This window comes from Pezoporus wallicus, unplaced genomic scaffold (genome assembly GCF_028554395.1).
Source record: "Pezoporus wallicus isolate ANWC-B61680 ecotype Strahan unplaced genomic scaffold, APGP_CSIRO_Pwel_v1 contig_8797, whole genome shotgun sequence".
Classification (NCBI taxonomy): Eukaryota; Metazoa; Chordata; class Aves; order Psittaciformes; family Psittacidae; genus Pezoporus; species Pezoporus wallicus.
This window is the reverse complement of record NW_026641918.1, coordinates 261,462-280,058: the sequence shown is the minus strand read 5'-3', so window position 1 is coordinate 280,058 and position 18,597 is coordinate 261,462. Positions and strand designations below refer to the sequence as shown.

Genomic DNA, 18,597 nt, shown 5'->3' with positions numbered 1-18,597 from the left:
TCGCCGGGTTCTGGCCGTGCTGGTGTTGGTGTCCCCCTCCAATGGGGGATGTGGTCCCTGCGCAGCCCCCGGGGCCTTCAGAAGTAGGTGAGGTTCCTGATGAGGCCCAGCTCCAGCATCCGTTTGATGGCTACTGCCTCGTGTGAGACGTTGTGCTCCGATGCCTACAGGACACGACATGGGTGAGACCCATATTCCTTCTGCGCCTTCCCAGCCTTCTGCCTTACCCATCCCACCAGCACTGAGGGGAGCTGATGCCTTCACCTCAAGCGAGAAGCCCCCCAAAAGGAGGAATAAGACCCTCCCAGCCCCCTCACATCAGCCAAACCCAAATCTCCACCATGGCTTTAAAAATCATCTAATTTCTCCTCGCACATCAACACCCATCATGGAAGGGGAGTAAGGAGTCTCCATGGGGAAGAGTATCCCGCACTGCTTAGTGTCTTTCTTAGGGCAAAATCCCCATCCTAGGGGGGAAATAGGGGTTAACATGGGCAAAGTGGAGGGCTAACACATACCGCCATGGACTTGAGTGTGATCTGTTCATAGTAGTGAATGGTCTGCTTCTTGTTGGCCGAATCAGGGTAGCCAAAGCCCGCGATGTGCACCAGGTCACAGAAGTGCAGTGCCAAGGTGATGGCCAGCAAACCCGTGGTGGGCTTCTGGAGGGAGAGGGCAGAGGAAAAGGCTTGCAAAGAGTCGTAGCCTTCACCGAGTTGCACCATGGAGGCCATCACCCCTCAAGGGGGGTGTTTGAGGAACGGCCATGCCACCCCCTTACCTGTTTGACCTTCCGTGGCTGCTTCATGGGGAGGTTGAGCAGTTTAGCAGCAGTTACTTCCATGTAATAAGGGTTGAGGATGCGGACTTGCTCCGGGTTGGCATCCCAGATCAACGGGGGCTGTTTCCAAAACCCTTTCCGCACCTGCAAGAGGATAGAGATGTGTCCCAGTTAGAGAGGAAAGACTCCAAGGGTGGGCTGGGATGAAGGTTGGGCTTAGTTCCCCACCATGCTTACCCTCTTCTTGTCATTGAGAATGGCCTCCATCCACTGGAAGTCCATGGGCTTGAAGGGCACCAGCACCAGCAGTGTGTCAGGGTTGTTCTCTGTCCTGGGGTTGAAGTGGGCAGACTCCGGGTAGAAAAGGCGCATGGTGGTCTTGGAGCCCACATCCTGCTCGTAGCCATGGACCGGGGCATTGTTCAGCCTTGAGGGGGGACAGGGGGACATCAGAGGCATCAACCCCATCTGCTGGTGGCACCGGGGAGGGATCAGTGGGATGGACACAGGGCCGTACCTGATCACAACATCGTACGTGTTGATGGTCTCCCCCATGGAGCTGTTGCGGAGCCGGTGGCCGTTGCCCACCACCGCGCACCTCCGGCACTTCAGTCTGCAGGAGAAAAGCCCCTTCTCAACCAGACCTGCTCCAAAACCAAGGTGGGTTTAACCCCCAAGGGACGGGCTTTAACCCACAGAGCTTCCCATGCTCCATCCACCAGCCCTGGGTTGCCGAGGTTCACTTTGCCCCAGATCCATGATAGGCAAATTCCCACCCCACAAGAGAGCGATGAGGAGACAGAAAAGGCCCTGAACCCACCCCAGTGTTACCTCTGGATGCTTTCGGGCAGGGAGTAATGGGTTATTGACAGCAAGCGCAGGAGGACTTCTTCTGCAAAGCAAGGGTGAGGAGAAGGTGAGGAAGGCAGCTCCTGCCTGCTACAATGGGTGCTGCCCCATCCCTGACAGATACCTCCTGCCGCTATCCCAGCTCTGGGCACATAATCCTTTCCTTAATAAAGCCTGGCCCACCCTAAACCATAGGAGAGGGACAAAGGCAAGTAGATAAGTGCTGTAACAACTAGAAATCAAGCAAGCTATTTGGGGGGTAAAGGGGAAGACAGCACTGCCCCAAAAATCAACCTGCAGCTGGTTTTGAGAAGAGGCAATGAAACCCCCAGGAAGCAGCAGCCGCACAACCAGAAACCCAACGCTGAGGCTCACCGCTTCCTTTAGTGCCGTAGGGCAGCTCATAGAGCGACGGAGTCTTCACCCAAAAGTAGTCCTTCAGCTGCAAGAAGAGCGGGTGGTCCCTCGTGTAACTGCCAAGGAGCAAAGGGATGGTGAGAGCGGGATGGGGAGGAAGGGCTCTGCTTTCCCCTCTAACCCAACACTCACTTCCCGATGAGCTGCGCCGCTTTCCTCTCCACCTCCCCGAGGGGACACATCGTCTTGTTTTCTTGCACAGGGAAATAAAAGCTGTAAAGGAAGAGGTTAAAACAAGACGTATAAATGCTGCCTGCTCCGCTGCATCCCTGTCCTGGCAATGGGGGCTTGAATTCAATGGGACTCAAGGGAAGATACTGCCCACCAGATTTAAGCTCTGCTTATTTGCTGGACTTGCAGCTTTGCATCAGAAGAGGTCTCTCTTGCTCTGCTCACAGACCTCACGCTGTTTTCCCTACCTCCACCACGGGGCTGGGAACAGGGAAGGGTTTTCCCCTTCTTCCTGGGCTCAGAAGAACACTGGCACTTGCCAAAAACCCCCACAGCTCCTAATCCTAACACACACCAAGGGGGAACCTCATAACGTGTTCCCCCCCTCATCTGGCATCAGCCAGCCCCCCAGTCCCCTAGGATCCAGCAAGACGATGCTCCAGCATCCCTGCATGGGCTGGGCAGGAGGATGCTGCCTCCAGAGAGCGAAGGAAAGGGCAGGATGTCCTTTAAATTGGAATAAAAGCCACTCACAGCTGTATGTACCTGTCTTCCCGGTAGATAGAGTACCAAACCATCACCAGAAACAGCGCCAGCACCCCGAGTATCTTCCCTCCTGCATGTCAAGGGGTGGAGGGAGAGAGAAAAACACCATCAAGCTCGTACCCCGAGTTCTGGATGATGGGATATGGGGATGCCCTGGGAGATCCAGGATTGCACAGCTATCCCCAGGGAGCAGCAGGGCCCAGCTGGCACAGTCACCCCCATCCAGAACGGAGCCAGGGTGGTTTTGTCCTGGATCCGAAGGTTTCCCTGTCGCTTCCTCCTGCCCAGCGTGCGTCAAAGGCCACACAAGAGCATACCTTTCTTCAGGTGTCTCCACCCCCTTTTGTTACCACAAAGCCTGAGTGCTACCGTGTGCCCAAGCCCAGACTCCAAAAAGCCCACCACGATGCCCCAGTACTCCATCACCCAACTGGAGCTGCAGCAAAGCAGCATCCGACCCCCTCCAAAGCCAAATTTCCACATGCAAATCCCCCTGAAACCCTTCATTCCCAGTTGAAAAAGGGAGATGGGACCTTCCCCATGGAACTCACGGGACTTGTTGATCATTTTTATCAGCAGGAGAGGCATCAGGCGAGGGCCGGAGCTCTCATTGTGGCTGCCGCTGGTCACCTGGCAGAGGGAAAGAGAGGGATAGGCATTGGATGAGGTCCAAACCCATTGATGCCATCCCCAAACACCCTGTCCAAGAGGTCTCTGCAACCCCAGACAAGCGGGTATTAGGGCTTCCTGATGTATTTCTATTTAAACCCACATTTCTCTGCCCTGCAGAGGTGGTTTGATATATACAGTTTATATAAGCCAGGGTCCCAGGGAGCCTCAGCCATACAGGTTGAACACCGAAACAAGAGGAACAAAAGAGAAGAGAATCAAAGAGGAAGAACAAGCCCCCGTGGGGGTTTCAACCACAACACCCCAAAGCACCCAAGTCAATGACCTGGGGGCCAAGTTTTAAGCCCAGCCCTGGCTCAAGCGATCGACCAACACCAGCCACCACAAAAGCCAAACAAGCCACCACCGAGCCAGGCAGAAGGGACAGGATTGGGGTCAAAGCAAAGAGCAACACGTACTTGGGGAACCTCCAATGCCTTCGATTCAACCATCCTGGCCTGGGCAAAGGGGGATGCTGCAACCTTAATGTACACTCAAACGCCAGCCAGGGATGTGGGGTGATTTTTTCTTCCTCCAAAACCTCTCGCTCCTGGAATAAGGGAGCAAAGAGCCCAGCTCGGAGCCACCCTGGCACCCACCACAACACAGCAACGATAGAGAACAGACTTACCAGCTGGGAGGTAGTTTGGGGTACATGGGAGACTTTGCTCCTGATAAGCCGCACCCCTAGGATATATCCCAGGTCAGAACTGGGCTTGGCTTTGCCAGCCCATAACTCAGCTTCTCCAAGCTCACAACCAGCCACGTCTCAGAGGAGGAGAGGGCGAGGAGGTGGTAAATGCCCAGCCAAGAGGAAAGGAGCACGCCCAGGCCAGCCATGGAAATCCTGGTCTCCGAGGGATTAGTCACCTTGTTGGAGGGGGGGACATGACCCATCTCAGCACCTCACCCTGCCTAACGAAGCACTGCTAATGAACACGGTATACGCCACCCACAACGGCTACGGGTTCAGCCAAACAAGAATCAGTCAAGAGGAGTGGTTTGGGGGGGGCAAAGTGGATCAAGAACAAGGAGAAATGGGACCAAAGATGAGCCCACCAGAGCCAGGCTCCTTCAATCCTCATCCCGGGCTCCCGAAATGAAAAGGGCAGGAAGGTCAAATAGTTAAAAAGGGCAGGTAGGGCAATTAAAAGGGAATTAAGGACAATTAAGCCCTGTTACAGGCAACAGGACGGGATAGAGAGCAAAGAAAGCCGCGGCCATTTGGCAACAGGGGAGGGGAACAGGTGAGGCGGCACCCTTGGAACCCCCTTCTCCTCCATAAAACATGGATATCGAACCCCTTCCCGGTGAATCGTGCCCAGCTCAGTCCATCCATCACTTGGAAACCCCAGGAAAGGGAAACAAAATCCCACTGCCATCCCCAGCTCTCATCCTGCATTGGTATATCTGTCTCCCTCCCAGCTCGGGAAGGAAAGGGAGGATTAAATCCACAGGTTTAAGCAAGCAGGGATAAGGAGCTGGGGTGGTCTCACCCTTTTATACATTAGATTTGCTTGAAAACAACAAAATCAGGGGAAATTAAGCACCACCTTGTGTTTTCCTGGGGTTATTTCCCAGCAAAACTGGCCACAAAAGTCCCCGAGGCAAAAATCAGCCACCACAGCCCAAGGCTGGTGATGCTCCTTGGGCAGCCTGGGCATCCCCATTCACCAAGCCAAGCATTCGGAGCCAAACTTAGCACCAAATTCACCCCCAGCTCTCTCCTCCAGCGCCAAATCACCCAACTGAGCTTCTCACCACCTTAAGACACTGGGAAAATCCATTCTCACCCCCGTGTTTGCCTTTATACACCGCCTGATGTATTCTTTTAAGGCTTTATGATCCCTTCAAAGGCTTGTGTGCACAGGCTGGGCCTGATGCAAAACTTATCTAAAGCAAACAGTTAATAACTCTCAAGGAAAACAAATACTGTTTAAGCAAGCGTTTGGGGAATGCAGAGCAAAACAGAGCACACCCAGGCTGCCCCCGAGCCCAGGCCAAGGCGGAGGTGCTTTTGGAATGAAGTCAAGCACCCCCCAGCCTTGTGCTACCAGATCTGCAGCCCAAACAAGAGTGGCTGCTGAGAAGCAGGAAGGTCTCAACACCCCAAGACAGCTCCCTCCATCCTTGAAGAGACAGTGGGGGAGCAATGCTAAAGGGTCCTGCTGGTCCCTGCAGCATCCCTGTCTCACTAGAGCATTCCTGGTCCCCTACATCATCCTCAGACCCCAACAGCATCCCTGTCCCACTACGGCGTCCCTGGTCCCTCACAGCATCTTGGAGCATCCCTGCCCCACTACAGCATCCCTGATCCCCCCACAACATCCCTGTCTCACTACAGCACCTCTGAGGCCCCCACAGCATCCTCAGACCCTGCAGCATCTCTGGTCCCATCCGGCAGGGCAAGATTCAGCACTCACCCTTCTCATGGAACAAGCAAACATGCCTCGACCACAGGTCCCCATGGGTTTGGTCCAGGGCATTGCCTCCCGTGCCATACTCCAGGGCTGGAAGGAGAATTCCAGGTGGATTCTGCTCCCCACGCTTGGAAGCAGCAACTGGAAAAGCCCCTCCCTTTGATGTCTAGGCAACGAACCGCCATAGAACCATGGGGTGGAATGTTAGTGCCGCCCAAAGGGCATGGAACCCCTGCTGCACCTCGTGTTCCCAGCCAGGCCTCCCTTTCCCCAGCCCAGCGTTTCAGGAAAGCCCCATCCCCAGCATGCTGTGGAGGCATCTCCTGGTGAAGCACTTCATGGGTTTCCCAATCTCCTTCAGGCCTAGAGCGGGGTTTTGCTTCCCACCCTCGGAAAGCCCCATGGGGACCACCTGCTGTGTGTGTGTGACCTCAGAGGAGCTCATCCCTGTATCTACAGCCATCCGCCCTCAACAGCTTCAGATTCATGGATTTCAGTCACATCAGCCCATGAAGTGGCAGCAGGCATCAGTTGAGTTGCTCCCAACCGTGTTTGGGGGAAAAGAAGTTAATGCCTTTAAACCCACGGAGTGGGCACAAATGTGGTGGGTGAATATAACCCCCCCACACCTCACCCTGGCACAGGAGGATGGTGATCTCAGCCAAGCATCCATGGACCAGCAGTGAAAGCTCTTGGTACTTTTACGTTTCCATGGTAACCCAAGGATGGAGGAGATGAAGCGTGACATAACAATGACACCTCTCCCATGCTCACATCATCCCATGTCTGTAGGGCATGGAGGTGCTGGTCCAGCTTCCCTGGAGTGAGCACCTCCAAAAGTTCATTCCAAAAAAAATCCTCAGGCACTTATTTTTAGCTGGATTTGGAGGGGATCACACCCAAGCAATGGATGTGGTCTCTAGGGATTCAAACACAGCAGCAAGAACCAAAGGGAGACAGACAGCACAGAGAGCAGAGATCCCTTTAACTTCCCCTTGGAGCAGCTCTGCTCTGGAGCCAGGCTGAGAGAGCTGGGCTGAGTCAGCCTGGAGAAGAGAAGGCTCCTGAAGGGAAGACCTTAGAGCAGCTCCAGTGCCTAAAGGGGCTGCAGGAAACCTGCCTTTGGGCAAGGGCCTGTAGGGACAGGCCAAGGGGAATGGCTTTAACCTGCCAGAGGGGAGGCTGAGATGAGCTCTTAGGCAGAAGCTCTTCCCTGTGAGGGTGCTGAGGCGCTGGCACAGGGTGCCCAGAGAAACTGTGGCTGCCCCATCCCTGGCAGTGTTCAAGGCCAGGCTGGACACAGGGGCTTGGAACTGGATGAGCTTTAAGGTCCCTTTAACCCAAACCTGTTTGATTCTATGACTGCAGCCAGACCATCTCTTTCAAGCTTTCAAAGAGCCTTGCAGGGACCAGCAGGACAGATCCTACGCTCCATTTTGAGGACAACCACTGGGGATGCAGTTTGCAGCCCTGGGATAACGCAAGCCCCCATCTCATGGGTGCTTTCCCTGCGGTGGGGCTGGGATCGCCAGAGGAGCCTGGCAGATGCTGCTGTACCCCCCACGCTGCCTCAGCTGCATCCTGCCCTGGCAAAGCCATCACGTACTGAAGCCTGAACACAACGTGGGAGGCGGCCGGGGGGGATGCTCCAGGGAAAGGATCCAGCGAACTCAAGGTGCTGCTTGGGCTTGGCAGAGCATCAAAGGCACCCAAACCTCCGGCCTGGCATCCCAAAGCTGCTGCTAGCTCCAGGTGCTTGGGGATTATCTTTTGTCTAAGATGGGAGAAAAACCATGTGGGATTGCAAACAACCACCCGTGCAGCCTAGAAGTCAGTAGGGTCTGTATATGATCCCCCTCCAAGGGATGCTGTGGTGGTAGAGGGATGCTGACAGAGAGCAATTGCAGGAGCACAACCTGCAAGCACAGGGCTGGGGGGATGCAGAAGGTCATCCGGATGTGGCGCTGCAAAAATGAATCCCATTTGACACTGGACATGGTCACAGCAAACAGAGCACCAGCCCATTCTGCTGGTACCCGTATTTATCCTGTTTTAAGAGCCCTGCAAGTCAGTTCAAAGGAATCTTAATTGCTCCTTAATAGGAGAAGCTGTTGCCTTAGCCCATGGTATCTCAGACACACAATAACCCAGCCAAAGGTTTATGACAGGACTGAAAACAAACCTTTTCAGCATGTCAGCTGGAACAAAAACATTTACCCGTGATGAGGGTGCTCGGGAGGAGGTGGCAACAGCAAATAAGGCAGGGCAAGTATTTCCATGGTGGCAGGTCCTCCGAATGAATCCGGGCTGCTCCTGCCTTTTCATAGCACTTGGTTTTAACATGCCCAGGAGTCAAAACCCAGTTCAGGTTTTCATTTAATCCTGGCAGCAGGAAGACACAGGGACAGGACAGATCCCTTCCTACAGCACTGCATGGGCACACCTGAGTATCTCATACCTCTGGGATAACCCCATGGCATGAAAGGAGCTACATGGCTACTCCTCAGTGTGTAAGGCTATGTTGTTATAGGTTAAGGCTGTAAGGCTGTAGGTTATTATCAGTGAAGGAAGCCTTTCTCCACTGCCTGCTTCCCCAGGAGCAGTGGGCAAAGCATCCATAGGGATGCAAACAATCAAGGGAAGTAAAAACTTAAACCAAAGTGCTCCAGCCACCTCCAACCCAAACTGAAGCAATGCCCAGATTCAACCTCAGCTCTCCAGGGAAAACAGGTGGGAAATTCAGGGATCTCAAGCCCCACGGGATGAGTTATCCCACAGGCAGAGGCTTTTGACTACAGGAGTCCCTTTTGGGGGTTCAAAAGCTGCCTGCCCAGTCACATTCCCCTTTGCAAGGCTCTAAGTGCCACCTTAACCCCCAACCGCAGCAGCCCTGCGGTTTCCACACCATTTCCTCCAACACCTCCTGTTTTTCACAAGAAAACCAGCTGATTTTGGGTAGTCCAATCCCCAGGGTAACCCCACCCTTGATCTCAAAACCTCTGTCCCCAAAACCTCTGGGGTGAACCAGATGGATTTAATGGGCTCCATCACTTTGTACCCCCTTGATGCTCCATTAACCCCAACAGCCACAACAGGAGGAGGATGCTCCTCCTGGGGAGACCTTTTCCAGCATCCCCATCCTTAATCCCATCAGGACAACAAAGGGTACTTACTGTCCGTTCTCTCAGTCCAAGCAGAGCAGGCAGCAGCTCGGTGGGATCTACGAGGCCGTCCTCTCTTCCCCTAGGAAAGGAAGAAGGGAGAACATCCTTAGGGCTACATCAACCCACCGCACCAGTGGGCAAGGGAGGCTTCGCTCAGCAGCCATCTGCATTCTGAGGACCCAGGGGATCCCGAGCGATCCCCACCCAGTGCAGCTCTATGCACTGGTGGGGAACCAGCAGAAGGGCTCCTTTGAGCCATCACGTGTGGCAGAGGATGTCTGTGCTCTCTGCAATACCACTCACCTCCTCCAGCACTGGCAGCAACCAGAGCCTGGCTTCAAGCTGGTTTTAAGGAGGAAGCAAGGCAGTTCAGAGCCAGCTTTCCCCAACACCTCTTGGCCTTTCCCATTGAAATCCCCTTCCCTGACTTACTCAGATCCTTACGAAGCTGGTGATGCACCCCCTGGGCTGCTTCACAGCTCTCCTGCCTTCCTGCATGGAAGATGCTCCTTAATCCCTCATCTCCAGCATCTCTTCCCCCAAAAACCTTTCAAAATCACACCCCCTCACCTGGCACTGTAACATCCTTATGACTTGGAATATCCTTATGATTTGGGGAAGGAAAAGCCCCACTGAGAAGCTGCTGCACACAGAAACTCTCTTGCCGTGCTGCCTCTGGGAGAAAAGCCCCTCTGCAGGGTCAGCTGCCCTGCATCCAGCTTGATTACCCCAGCTAATGAGAAACACCTGGAGTGAAGCAAGCCCATTGCTATCTCAGTTAACAGTCAGCTTTGCTCTTCCTCCTTGTGCCCGGGGGATGGATATGGGATGGTGGGATTCACGGCTCTCCCCCCTCAAAAAACACTAAAGGAACAATCTCAGCCCAGTTTAGTTCAAGGAAGAGTGATGGAGATGGAGAAGGGTGGTTTGGACAGGACCAGCAAGGTGCTCTCCACAGCTGGTGCTTGAGCCCTGCAGAGAAGATGCTTCCAAGGGGAAACTGAAGGACAGGAGGTTTCCTTAACTCTCTCCATCTCTTCCAGCTGGGAAAAGCAAAGATATGGGATGCTGGTGGCTGCCAACACAGTGCAAGCCCTCCCCAAGGCATGCTTCACTCTTAATGCTCCCTTTATTTTAACAAAGGGGTTACATCCTTGTGCAAGGGATGGGGAAGCACACTGAGCATCTCTGAGATGGTTCCTCCTATCATGGAGGCTAGGTGCTTTTCCCCAGGGACCAGGCTTTCCACAAATGCTCTGGACAACAAGGAACAGCTTCATCCCAGTGCCTTCCCTCCCCGGTTACAGCAGCTCTGCTTTGTCCTACCCCATCATCTGCAGTTAAACCAGCTGGGGCAATCAACAACCAAATCAGATGCACTTGGGGCCACTTTGCAAGTGCCCTAAAGGTTCACCTTTCTGCACCAGGGCCTTTCCAGAAGCCCTGGATCCACTGGAGCATCCAACACTGCTACCAGCAGGGAGCTGTTTCATTTAGACCCATGAATTATGGGATCCACTAATGAGGTTAAACTCTCCCTGCGGAGGTCCTGCTAAAGCATGTCATGGTACAGCCCCTGCCCATGTAGATGAGGATGCTCAGAGCTGTCTGAGGGGGGGCAAGGGGATGCCTCCTTCCCTGCAGCATCCTCCCAGCATGATGCTGTAGCCCAGGATGAGTCTATGATCCCTTAAAGGACATGGGCCCTGCTGGGAGGATCCGAGGTTTTGCCCAAAGCTGGTCTTTCCAGCTCGACTGGAAGATCCAGGATTGCTTCCCAGCCTCCTAAGTGGTGCTCCCAGCCCAAGGTCTAGGATAAACCCATCGCAGCTCAGGCAGCCGCCAGGTTAAGAACTGCGGTCCCCACCACTCGCCTCGGGCAGCTCAACCCATCTGGCAGCTGATCCCGGCAGGAAATGAACGTCTCATATCCCAAAGCCTTCAAAAAAAAAAAGCCCTGAACAAGCTGAATTTTGCTCTTTTCCCTCCCCAGGCTCCCAATAACACTGCTCAGTTTCCCCCCCTTCTATCAGGCTCCATTTAAATACTGATCCTCAAATCTGAGGGGGGAAAAGACGCCTTGTGCTCCCTCCTCAACATCTGCCATTCCACGATGCTCGTGGCTTCGGATGGAAGACAAAAACCCAAAAGGCTGTATCCCTTCCCCTGTTGATGATTAAAGCCAACCAGGATCAGTCCTTTGAAGGGCTCAGCCCCAGTGCACGAGCATCCCTGGGGGGCACAGGCAAGAGCAGACACACACAAGGCAGGGACAAGGCATCAAATCCCTCCCATCTGTCACAGAATAGTTAGGGTTGGAAAGGACCTTAAGATCATCTAGTTCCAACTGGACCCCCCATAGATTGTTAAGAGGAAGAGGAGGACACAGAGATGGAATTTCTCCCCCTTCCAATGGCCAGACCTGAAGCAAGGCAGCTGTCCATCCACCCGTCCATCGGCGCTCCATCACCAGTCGCCCTCAGTTAAAATGACCTCCCACCAGGGGAGAGAGCAAAAGCCAGGCTGGGAGGGGAGTAAAAGCCAGGTGAGCTCATCCTCCTCCTCCTCCTCTGGAGAGAATATCTCTACTTGGCATGAGCGAGGTGTTTCCAAGCCCGGCACATCCCTCACGTCATCCCAGTCCCTACTGCCCCAGGTCCTGGAGCTTATTCATTCATCAGGTATTTAGTGGGAGATAATCCAGCCACTTCCCAACCATCCAAAGGTGTAATGTCAGTGTGGGATGTGATTTTGGGTAGAGGCTGCCCTGCTGAGCCTCACCTCAGCGGATGCGCCCTGGCCAAAAGAGCATGTAATAGCAACCAGCAGAACCCCCGTCCTCCACCCCAACTGGTTTTATTTATTATCTTGGTCATTTATTACATTTATTAAAAGATTTCTTTAGAAATAATGTTTTATTTTAATATAAAATAATTTAATAAACCTACTTCTATTCAATCCCTGTGAATGGGAAGAAAAGCAAAGCTTCCCAGCCAAGCTGGATTATACTATTATACAACCTAAAAATAAATGAGTGCTATTTAAGGACGAGCCTCCCATCATAAACCACCCCAAAACAAATTCAAACAAGAAATAGACATGAGAAATCACTGCTATTTCCACGCTGGGGTGTTCTGCATCACCCTTCAGACCAAAAAAGAGCCTATTTTGGGTTGATTTCTTAGCAAAACTCTGTTCTTCCAAGAGCAGAGCGTCCTCAGGCTTGATGCCTGCACGCATTTAGGCGAGCCAGGCAAATAAATAATTAAGATTTAAATATGGGTTTGCATAATAGAGATAATCCGTCCATTTAACTTGTAAATGCAGGCGGAATTAAGAAGCAGCTTTGTTAATTAGGTAGCAAAGGGGCCTGGGAAGCCCCAGCTTCAGCAGATGCTGGAGGACCATAAGGATGCTAAAAGGGGGGATACAGGGGTTTGGCGGGGTGGCCGAGTAGTGGAGCAGGTTTTATCCCCCCTTGCACTAACATTGTGCTGTGCTAGGGGTGAACACCCCATATTTTAGGGTGAACCTTTGCGTTCACCCATATTTTTATTGCAATCCCCCCAGCTCCTCCGGCTCTTCAGCAGGAGCTGCCTGTACCAGGTGATACCCTGAAACAAAAAAGGCAGCAAAAAAAGAGCCTGAAGTAATATTTTTGGGGACAAATCACATAGTTTTAGGGACAAATCGCATATTTTTGAGGACAAATCACCTATTTGATGCATAACAAGCATGTATCAAAGCCGGGCTCCTGGTCACGCTCTGCTCCCCACATTCCAGACACCAGAACTACCAGACCCCACCTGGGAGCAAAACCTGTTGAGCCCGTACGTGCTCAAACAGACAGCTCTTTGTGGGGTTTTCTTTCTTTTCCCTTCTATTTTTTGTCCTGAAGTGGCACTGGTTATCACACAGGGATGGGCCCGAGGACTTCCTAGCACTTGGCAGTGTTCCTTACACCTTGTTCTCCTTATGCCTTGTTCTCCGCACTAAGAGGCGGCGGCACATTTAACCCCTAAAGCTCTCCATTCACCTTCATCTTTGACACCATCCCACACCCGGGTCCTCCTTCAGTCCTGCATACCTCAATCCACCTTCACCCTCTCTCTGTGTTTTTCCCCTTTATTTCTCACTTGTCACCCCATTTTCCCCCACAACACCCCATCACTCTCCTCCATTCCCAACCCAGGCGGGTCCAGATCCATCCTCATGCCCGAATCCCCCCCCACAAACCACACAACGGACATGGAGTGATGCCATGATGGCATTTTAACACCCAGAAAGAGCTGGTTTATTACCCACTATGGAGCTGCTTGGCTGGCAGCATGCACAGAGCATCAGCAAAGCCCCCCAACAGTGTTAAAGCATCCTCAATCACTGCTCAGTGTTTTCCTGCCTCAGTTTCCCCCCGTTTTGGGGCTCAGGGAAGCTCTGCAACATGCACAGGGGATGCAGCAGAGACCCCAAGTCCCAAACTCCATCCCAGCTCATATATATATATATATACACACACACACATATATATATATACACACACATGTATGTATATATATTAAAAGAAACATAAAGAAAACACCCGATGGAAATGTCTCAAACACTTCAAAACCTGACGCAGGATCCAGCCCCTTGTGCAAGGCCAATGAGTCAAGTCACAACCTCTCACCACCAGCATCCAGCTCTGGTTTACAGAGCCATGTGGCTCAGCTGATACCGGGATGCCGAATCCGGCCGGGAGAGCTTGGTCGAGGCTGGGGGAGACATTTTGCAAGGGGAAGAGCCGAAACAGGGCCGGCATCTGGAAGCGATTGGAGGCGAGGAGCCTCTCCCAGGCGCAGCGGGGAATTCCAACGGCGTGAGCTCAGGTTAAAGCCTCCTTCGTAGACCCGGGGTTAGAAAGAAAACCCAAGCTTCAGCACATATAGTTCTAAACCCCCAAATAGCGATGGAAAGGGAGCCAGCTCCCCACTCAGTCCTACCTGGATGCAGCCTTGTGGTTTAGGTTGATTCTGATTTGCGAGAAACAAAACAGCTCTGAAGAAGAGGAAAAAACTCTCTGTAGATTTGTTGATATAACTTTACAGGCGTGGTGTTGGGAGGAGAGTCCTCCTCTGGCACTGCATCCTTTCAAACAGCCTTGCTTGCGTTACCATGCAGCCCTGCACCATCCATCCCGTGGGACTGCTGTATCCCACAGATGAGCATCCCTTGCCAGCACACGCTCCAACACACACTGGTCCTCGAATTGCAGTGGATCGGCAAACACAGGAGCATCCCAGCATCGAAGAGCTGATGGAGGATGCCACCCTAGCTTAGGCAGAGAGGTCCTTTGCAAAGAGCCTTTGTTACAGGGACAGGCAGCACCCATGGGTGGTCAGATCATAGCATCACAGAATGGTTTGGGTTGGAAGGGACCTTAAAGCTCCTTCCACTAGAGCAGGCTGCTCGAATCCCCTGTGTCCAACCTGGCCTTGAACACTGCCAGGGATGGGGCAGCCACAGCTTCTCTGGGCACCCTGTGCCAGCGCCTCAGCACCCTCACAGGGAAGAGCTTCTGCCTCAGAGCTCATCTCGGTCTCCCCTCTGGCAGGTTAAAGCAGGATCCGAAGGGAATGTGCAGAATCTGGAATCCAGCACCTACCAAATCCCACAGCCCCCAGACTGCTGCTTCAGCCACGCCATGCACTGAAGGCCCGCATCCTTCCCAGCTCCATCGCTCCCACACACCTTCCCAGGGTCTCAGCAGTCATCATTCCGTGCCAATGGGCAGCACGGCGGAGCCGGAGCATCCGTGAGCTGGCACTGCAGCTCACCGGCCTCCTGCAGACAACAGCACACATCCTGGAGAGGAGCCGCAGCCCACGCCGGCCCCAAAGCACCCTGAGCATCCGGCAGGCAGGAGCAAACCGGGATGGAGGCTGGCTCCTCCTCTGGTTTCACCAAATCCCTTTCTCCTTCCTCTGAGGAAACTTTCCAGCCCAACCCCGGTCACATGCAAGGGGTCAGCAGCAGGAAATGCGAGAGGTTAGCAGGAACTGGCTTGGGGTTCTCTCCCTCCCAAGAAGAGGCAGGGTTTTCCTAGGAAAAGGTCACTAAAGACCATGAGGATCGCAGCTGGAAGAGGGAGAAGCTGCTGGTGTCCAAGTGCAAGAGGAAGGGAAAGGGGGGTTACGAAGAAACCCCAGAAAAGAGAACGAGAAGTTGCAAAGGCAGAGGGAAAGAGTCAAATCATTTCCTTTTCTGGCTGCACAACCAAAACTGCTCGTGCAAGTGTCCCCTATCAGCGGGTTCCCCGCAGGGATGCAGGGGAAGGTGCTATCCTCTGCAGGAGGAAGGACCACAGCCCTGCTTCTTTACACACTGTGCCCAGAGAAAACAACCAAAAGGGAGGGAAATGGTGCAAGATAAATTATTCTGTTTTAAAAAGCACAATAGGAAAAGCTCTCGAGAAGAGGCTCGAGTGGGTTTTCATTCCATGGGTGGGCTCTGATCGCCGCTACGCTCCCAGCTCGATTTGACACTCTACTCCACAGTGGACGTCCCTTAAAATTAGTGTCAGCAGCCAGTTCCTCCTCTTATGTTTGCACTTGCAGAGCCTTTAATCCTCATGGGATTCGGTGCCTTGCTGTGGAAGTTGCTATTAAACCATTGCCTGGAGCTGGAGGAGCGAGCAGCCCTCTAATGATGGAGATAATGAAGCACTGGGGTTTGGGAGAGTCCAGCAAAGCACACTGATCCCATCCTATAGTTTGTAATGATGTCAGGAGCTCGTCATAGGTTAGACATGTTAGGAGCCAAGGTAGCAAGAGGAGACCTCACAGCTGCAGGCAGCATCTCCTAGGATGAATCCACCTCCGAGCTTTCTGCTCAAGATCCCGGCTCTTCCCAGGCTGGGATCCGGGATGTGCTACGGAGAACTGCTATGCAACACAATGGGAATCGCAGCACACCTTGAGGAGCTGAAATACAAGTGGACTCAAGCTACCAGTCCCAGCACAGCTGATCCCTGATCCCAAAGATCCTGCCCAAGAGCAGGGAACAGCACAGACCCCTTGCCTCCTCCAGCCCCTTTGCTAAGCAAAGGGATAAGGTTCTCTCCCTAACGCCTTCTATTCTCCAGGCTGAACAAGCTCAGCTCTCTCAGCCTGGCTCCATAGGAGAAAGGAAAGCCTCAGGCTCCACCACCAGCCCCTTCATCTCCGAGAGCGGTCAGAGGGAGATCCTGCCATAGAAGCCAGGCAAATTCCCAGCAGGAATCTCCCAGAAGCTATACCACAAAACTTTCATTAGCTCATTTTACTAAGAGGTGGAGACCAGACTGCACCAACCCACCAGGCATCGGGACAGCACCGGCATCGCTCCATTAACCCGCTGGGAAATCACATCCCATGACCAATAGCCAAGCTGAGGAGCATGGAAAAGGTGCTGGAGGAAGAATTCCCTTTGTTCTTTGCTACCAGAACAGTAAAACCCCATTGGCAGAGATGTGACAGACCTGACATTGAAAGATCAATGGGGAAAGGTCCAGTTGGTCCTTTTTCTGCTGTCTTGGGGCAACCAACCTCATTATTCCCCCAGGAACATGGCTGTCCCATGGGAAAAGGGAGCTCCAAGCCACGTAATGGAGTGCAATGGGGGGGTTATCAATCTTCTGCACCAGGATGTCCAGATCTCACTCTGTCTACACCAGGATGAGTCCCTTCTACCCCTTTGGGATGACCAGGATTTGGAAGCGCCTTCATCAACAGCTCAGAGGATGCTCAGGGATGGAAATATAAAGCACAAGACCACCTAAATCAATCCCACAGCCCACAGCCTCATCCTGAGCATGGGGCACATCCTCCCCTCCCCGGGGCCTCCAGCAGGATTTTCCCATCCTTTCACTGGCACCCAGGCATTAAAATCGCACATACCCATCCCAATGAGCAGTTGGGAGGTGCCAGGATCAATCCTGCCTGGGGCCTGGGGGTGGGTACTCTCTCCTTACGGATAGCTGTGTGTAGGAATGATGCCCAAGGTTGGATTATCCCAGCAAGACGCTGGGGTTTTGTTTTGCCGGGGATGGAATCGTGAGAGCAATGGGGGGGCTTTCCCACCTGGAAGCTCGACCGTGCTTCAGGCACTAATTAATTACATTAATTAGATAAATAATAATAGCAAAACAGAGAAATAAAGCTGCTTTCCATCATGCCACACTCACTGCGACACCCACACCAACGGCACAGGATGCACCAGTGGGGGTCCAAGCGTTGGTTAATGGGGGGGTCCCCCCATATCCCCAATTTGCATCTCCCCCCACATGCAAAACCCATATGCAGGCAGCGCTGCCTGTTCTGCCGCCTCCCAGCACATCGCATATCCCAACCCCTCCAAGACCCCCCCAAAAATACCCAAAACGGGATTTTCCTCGCCTCCCCCCCCCCCCCCTTCCCAATCCCATTTTGCTCAATCCCAGCGGTTGGATTTGTAGCGGAGACCCGGACACGGAGCACGGGGGGGGTCAAGAAAAAGAGAAGGACCCCCGGCCATAGACAGGCTGCGGACTCACCATGGGGCGGGCGAGGGGGGCTGCGGGAGGCGGCGGGGATCGGGGCGGGATGCGGAGCCGGCCAGGAGCCGGGCGGGGAGCGGGCACGCTTGCGCACAGCGCCGGGAGGGAGGGATGGAGGGATGGAGGGAGGGAAGAGCATCCCGGGGGCTGGAAGCAGCCGGCCCCGCCATCGGGGAGGTGGGAGAGGACAATTCCCCCCTTCCATTCCCAGCTGGAAATCACAGCGCTGGGAGCAACCCCGTCATTGGCACAAATCTCAGCCCAAGTAAGAGCAGCTCACAGCAAATTAATGTGGTTTGGTTTCGTTTTAGTTTTTTTTTTGCGGGGGGGGGTCGCACCGTTCCCCCATCAAATCCACCGTAAAATGATGCTGTGCCTAAAATCACCGATTTAAGATTTAAGGGGGATTTTTGTTGCTTGTTTCCCTGCAGAGAAATTAATCCTCAGTATCCCACGGGATTTTCATTTCTATTCCCATCATCATCACTACACACGAACTCAGCAGCCAGCCCCCTCAAGGCATTCATTTCAACAGTCCAAACACCATCCCTCCTGTGCTCGGGTGGGTTTTGCCAATCTCAAAGACAATATTAACACTGATTTTTAATTAGGAAATAATGTGGAATATTGGCCCTGGAGCAGGCAGTGAATTTTATTCCTCTTTATTGGGCTGGAAAGCAAGAGATTGATGGAATGGGGAGGGAAGCAGCCCACTTTGAAGACCAAGGCTGGTGCCGATTGATAAAATACCTGCTGAGCTGATGGCTCTGGCCTTGCCAAGGCTCATTGAACAACTACATCAATATTTGAAGAGCATCCTCATCTCGAGGATGGGGCTTCCTTGCCCACAAGAAGTGAAGCAACAGGGCAGAGCTTTACCCGTGGTGACAGGCAAAGACCTTGTAATTAGGCTTTAATTGCCACTGGCTTGTCAATGATGCTGGGGTAATTAGTGGGGCCACAGCTCAGCAGGGGGGGAGCTGAGATGTGCTTGAGGGATGTTGAGCCCCTTTGGTCTCTTGTGTTCCC

At 53.2% G+C, this 18,597-nt stretch overlaps 1 protein-coding gene across 9 annotated transcripts; it reads right to left on the bottom strand.

The window, feature by feature from the left end:
- Positions 1-15: 15 nt before the first annotated feature.
- ST3GAL4 (ST3 beta-galactoside alpha-2,3-sialyltransferase 4) lies at positions 16-17,636 on the bottom strand. 9 transcript variants are annotated; one of them, XM_057425954.1, is made up of 12 exons: positions 17,566-17,636; positions 9,027-9,096; positions 3,316-3,394; positions 2,753-2,834; positions 2,180-2,260; positions 2,006-2,103; positions 1,613-1,673; positions 1,299-1,394; positions 1,019-1,208; positions 782-925; positions 519-662; positions 16-164 (listed from the first exon to the last, which is right to left on the bottom strand). In XM_057425954.1, the coding sequence occupies exons 3-12, from the start codon at positions 3,350-3,352 to the stop codon at positions 78-80; spliced, it is 1,020 nt and encodes a 339-aa protein (XP_057281937.1). In that variant the 5' UTR covers positions 3,353-3,394; positions 9,027-9,096; positions 17,566-17,636; the 3' UTR covers positions 16-77. The 9 variants fall into 9 exon arrangements, with proteins under 9 accessions (XP_057281937.1, XP_057281932.1, XP_057281931.1 ...); XM_057425949.1 differs by adding an exon at positions 3,853-3,983 and having other exon boundaries at positions 1,019-1,394; positions 17,566-17,601; XM_057425948.1 differs by lacking the exon at positions 17,566-17,636 and adding exons at positions 3,853-3,983; positions 9,450-9,562 and having other exon boundaries at positions 1,019-1,394.
- Positions 17,637-18,597: the final 961 nt, after the last annotated feature.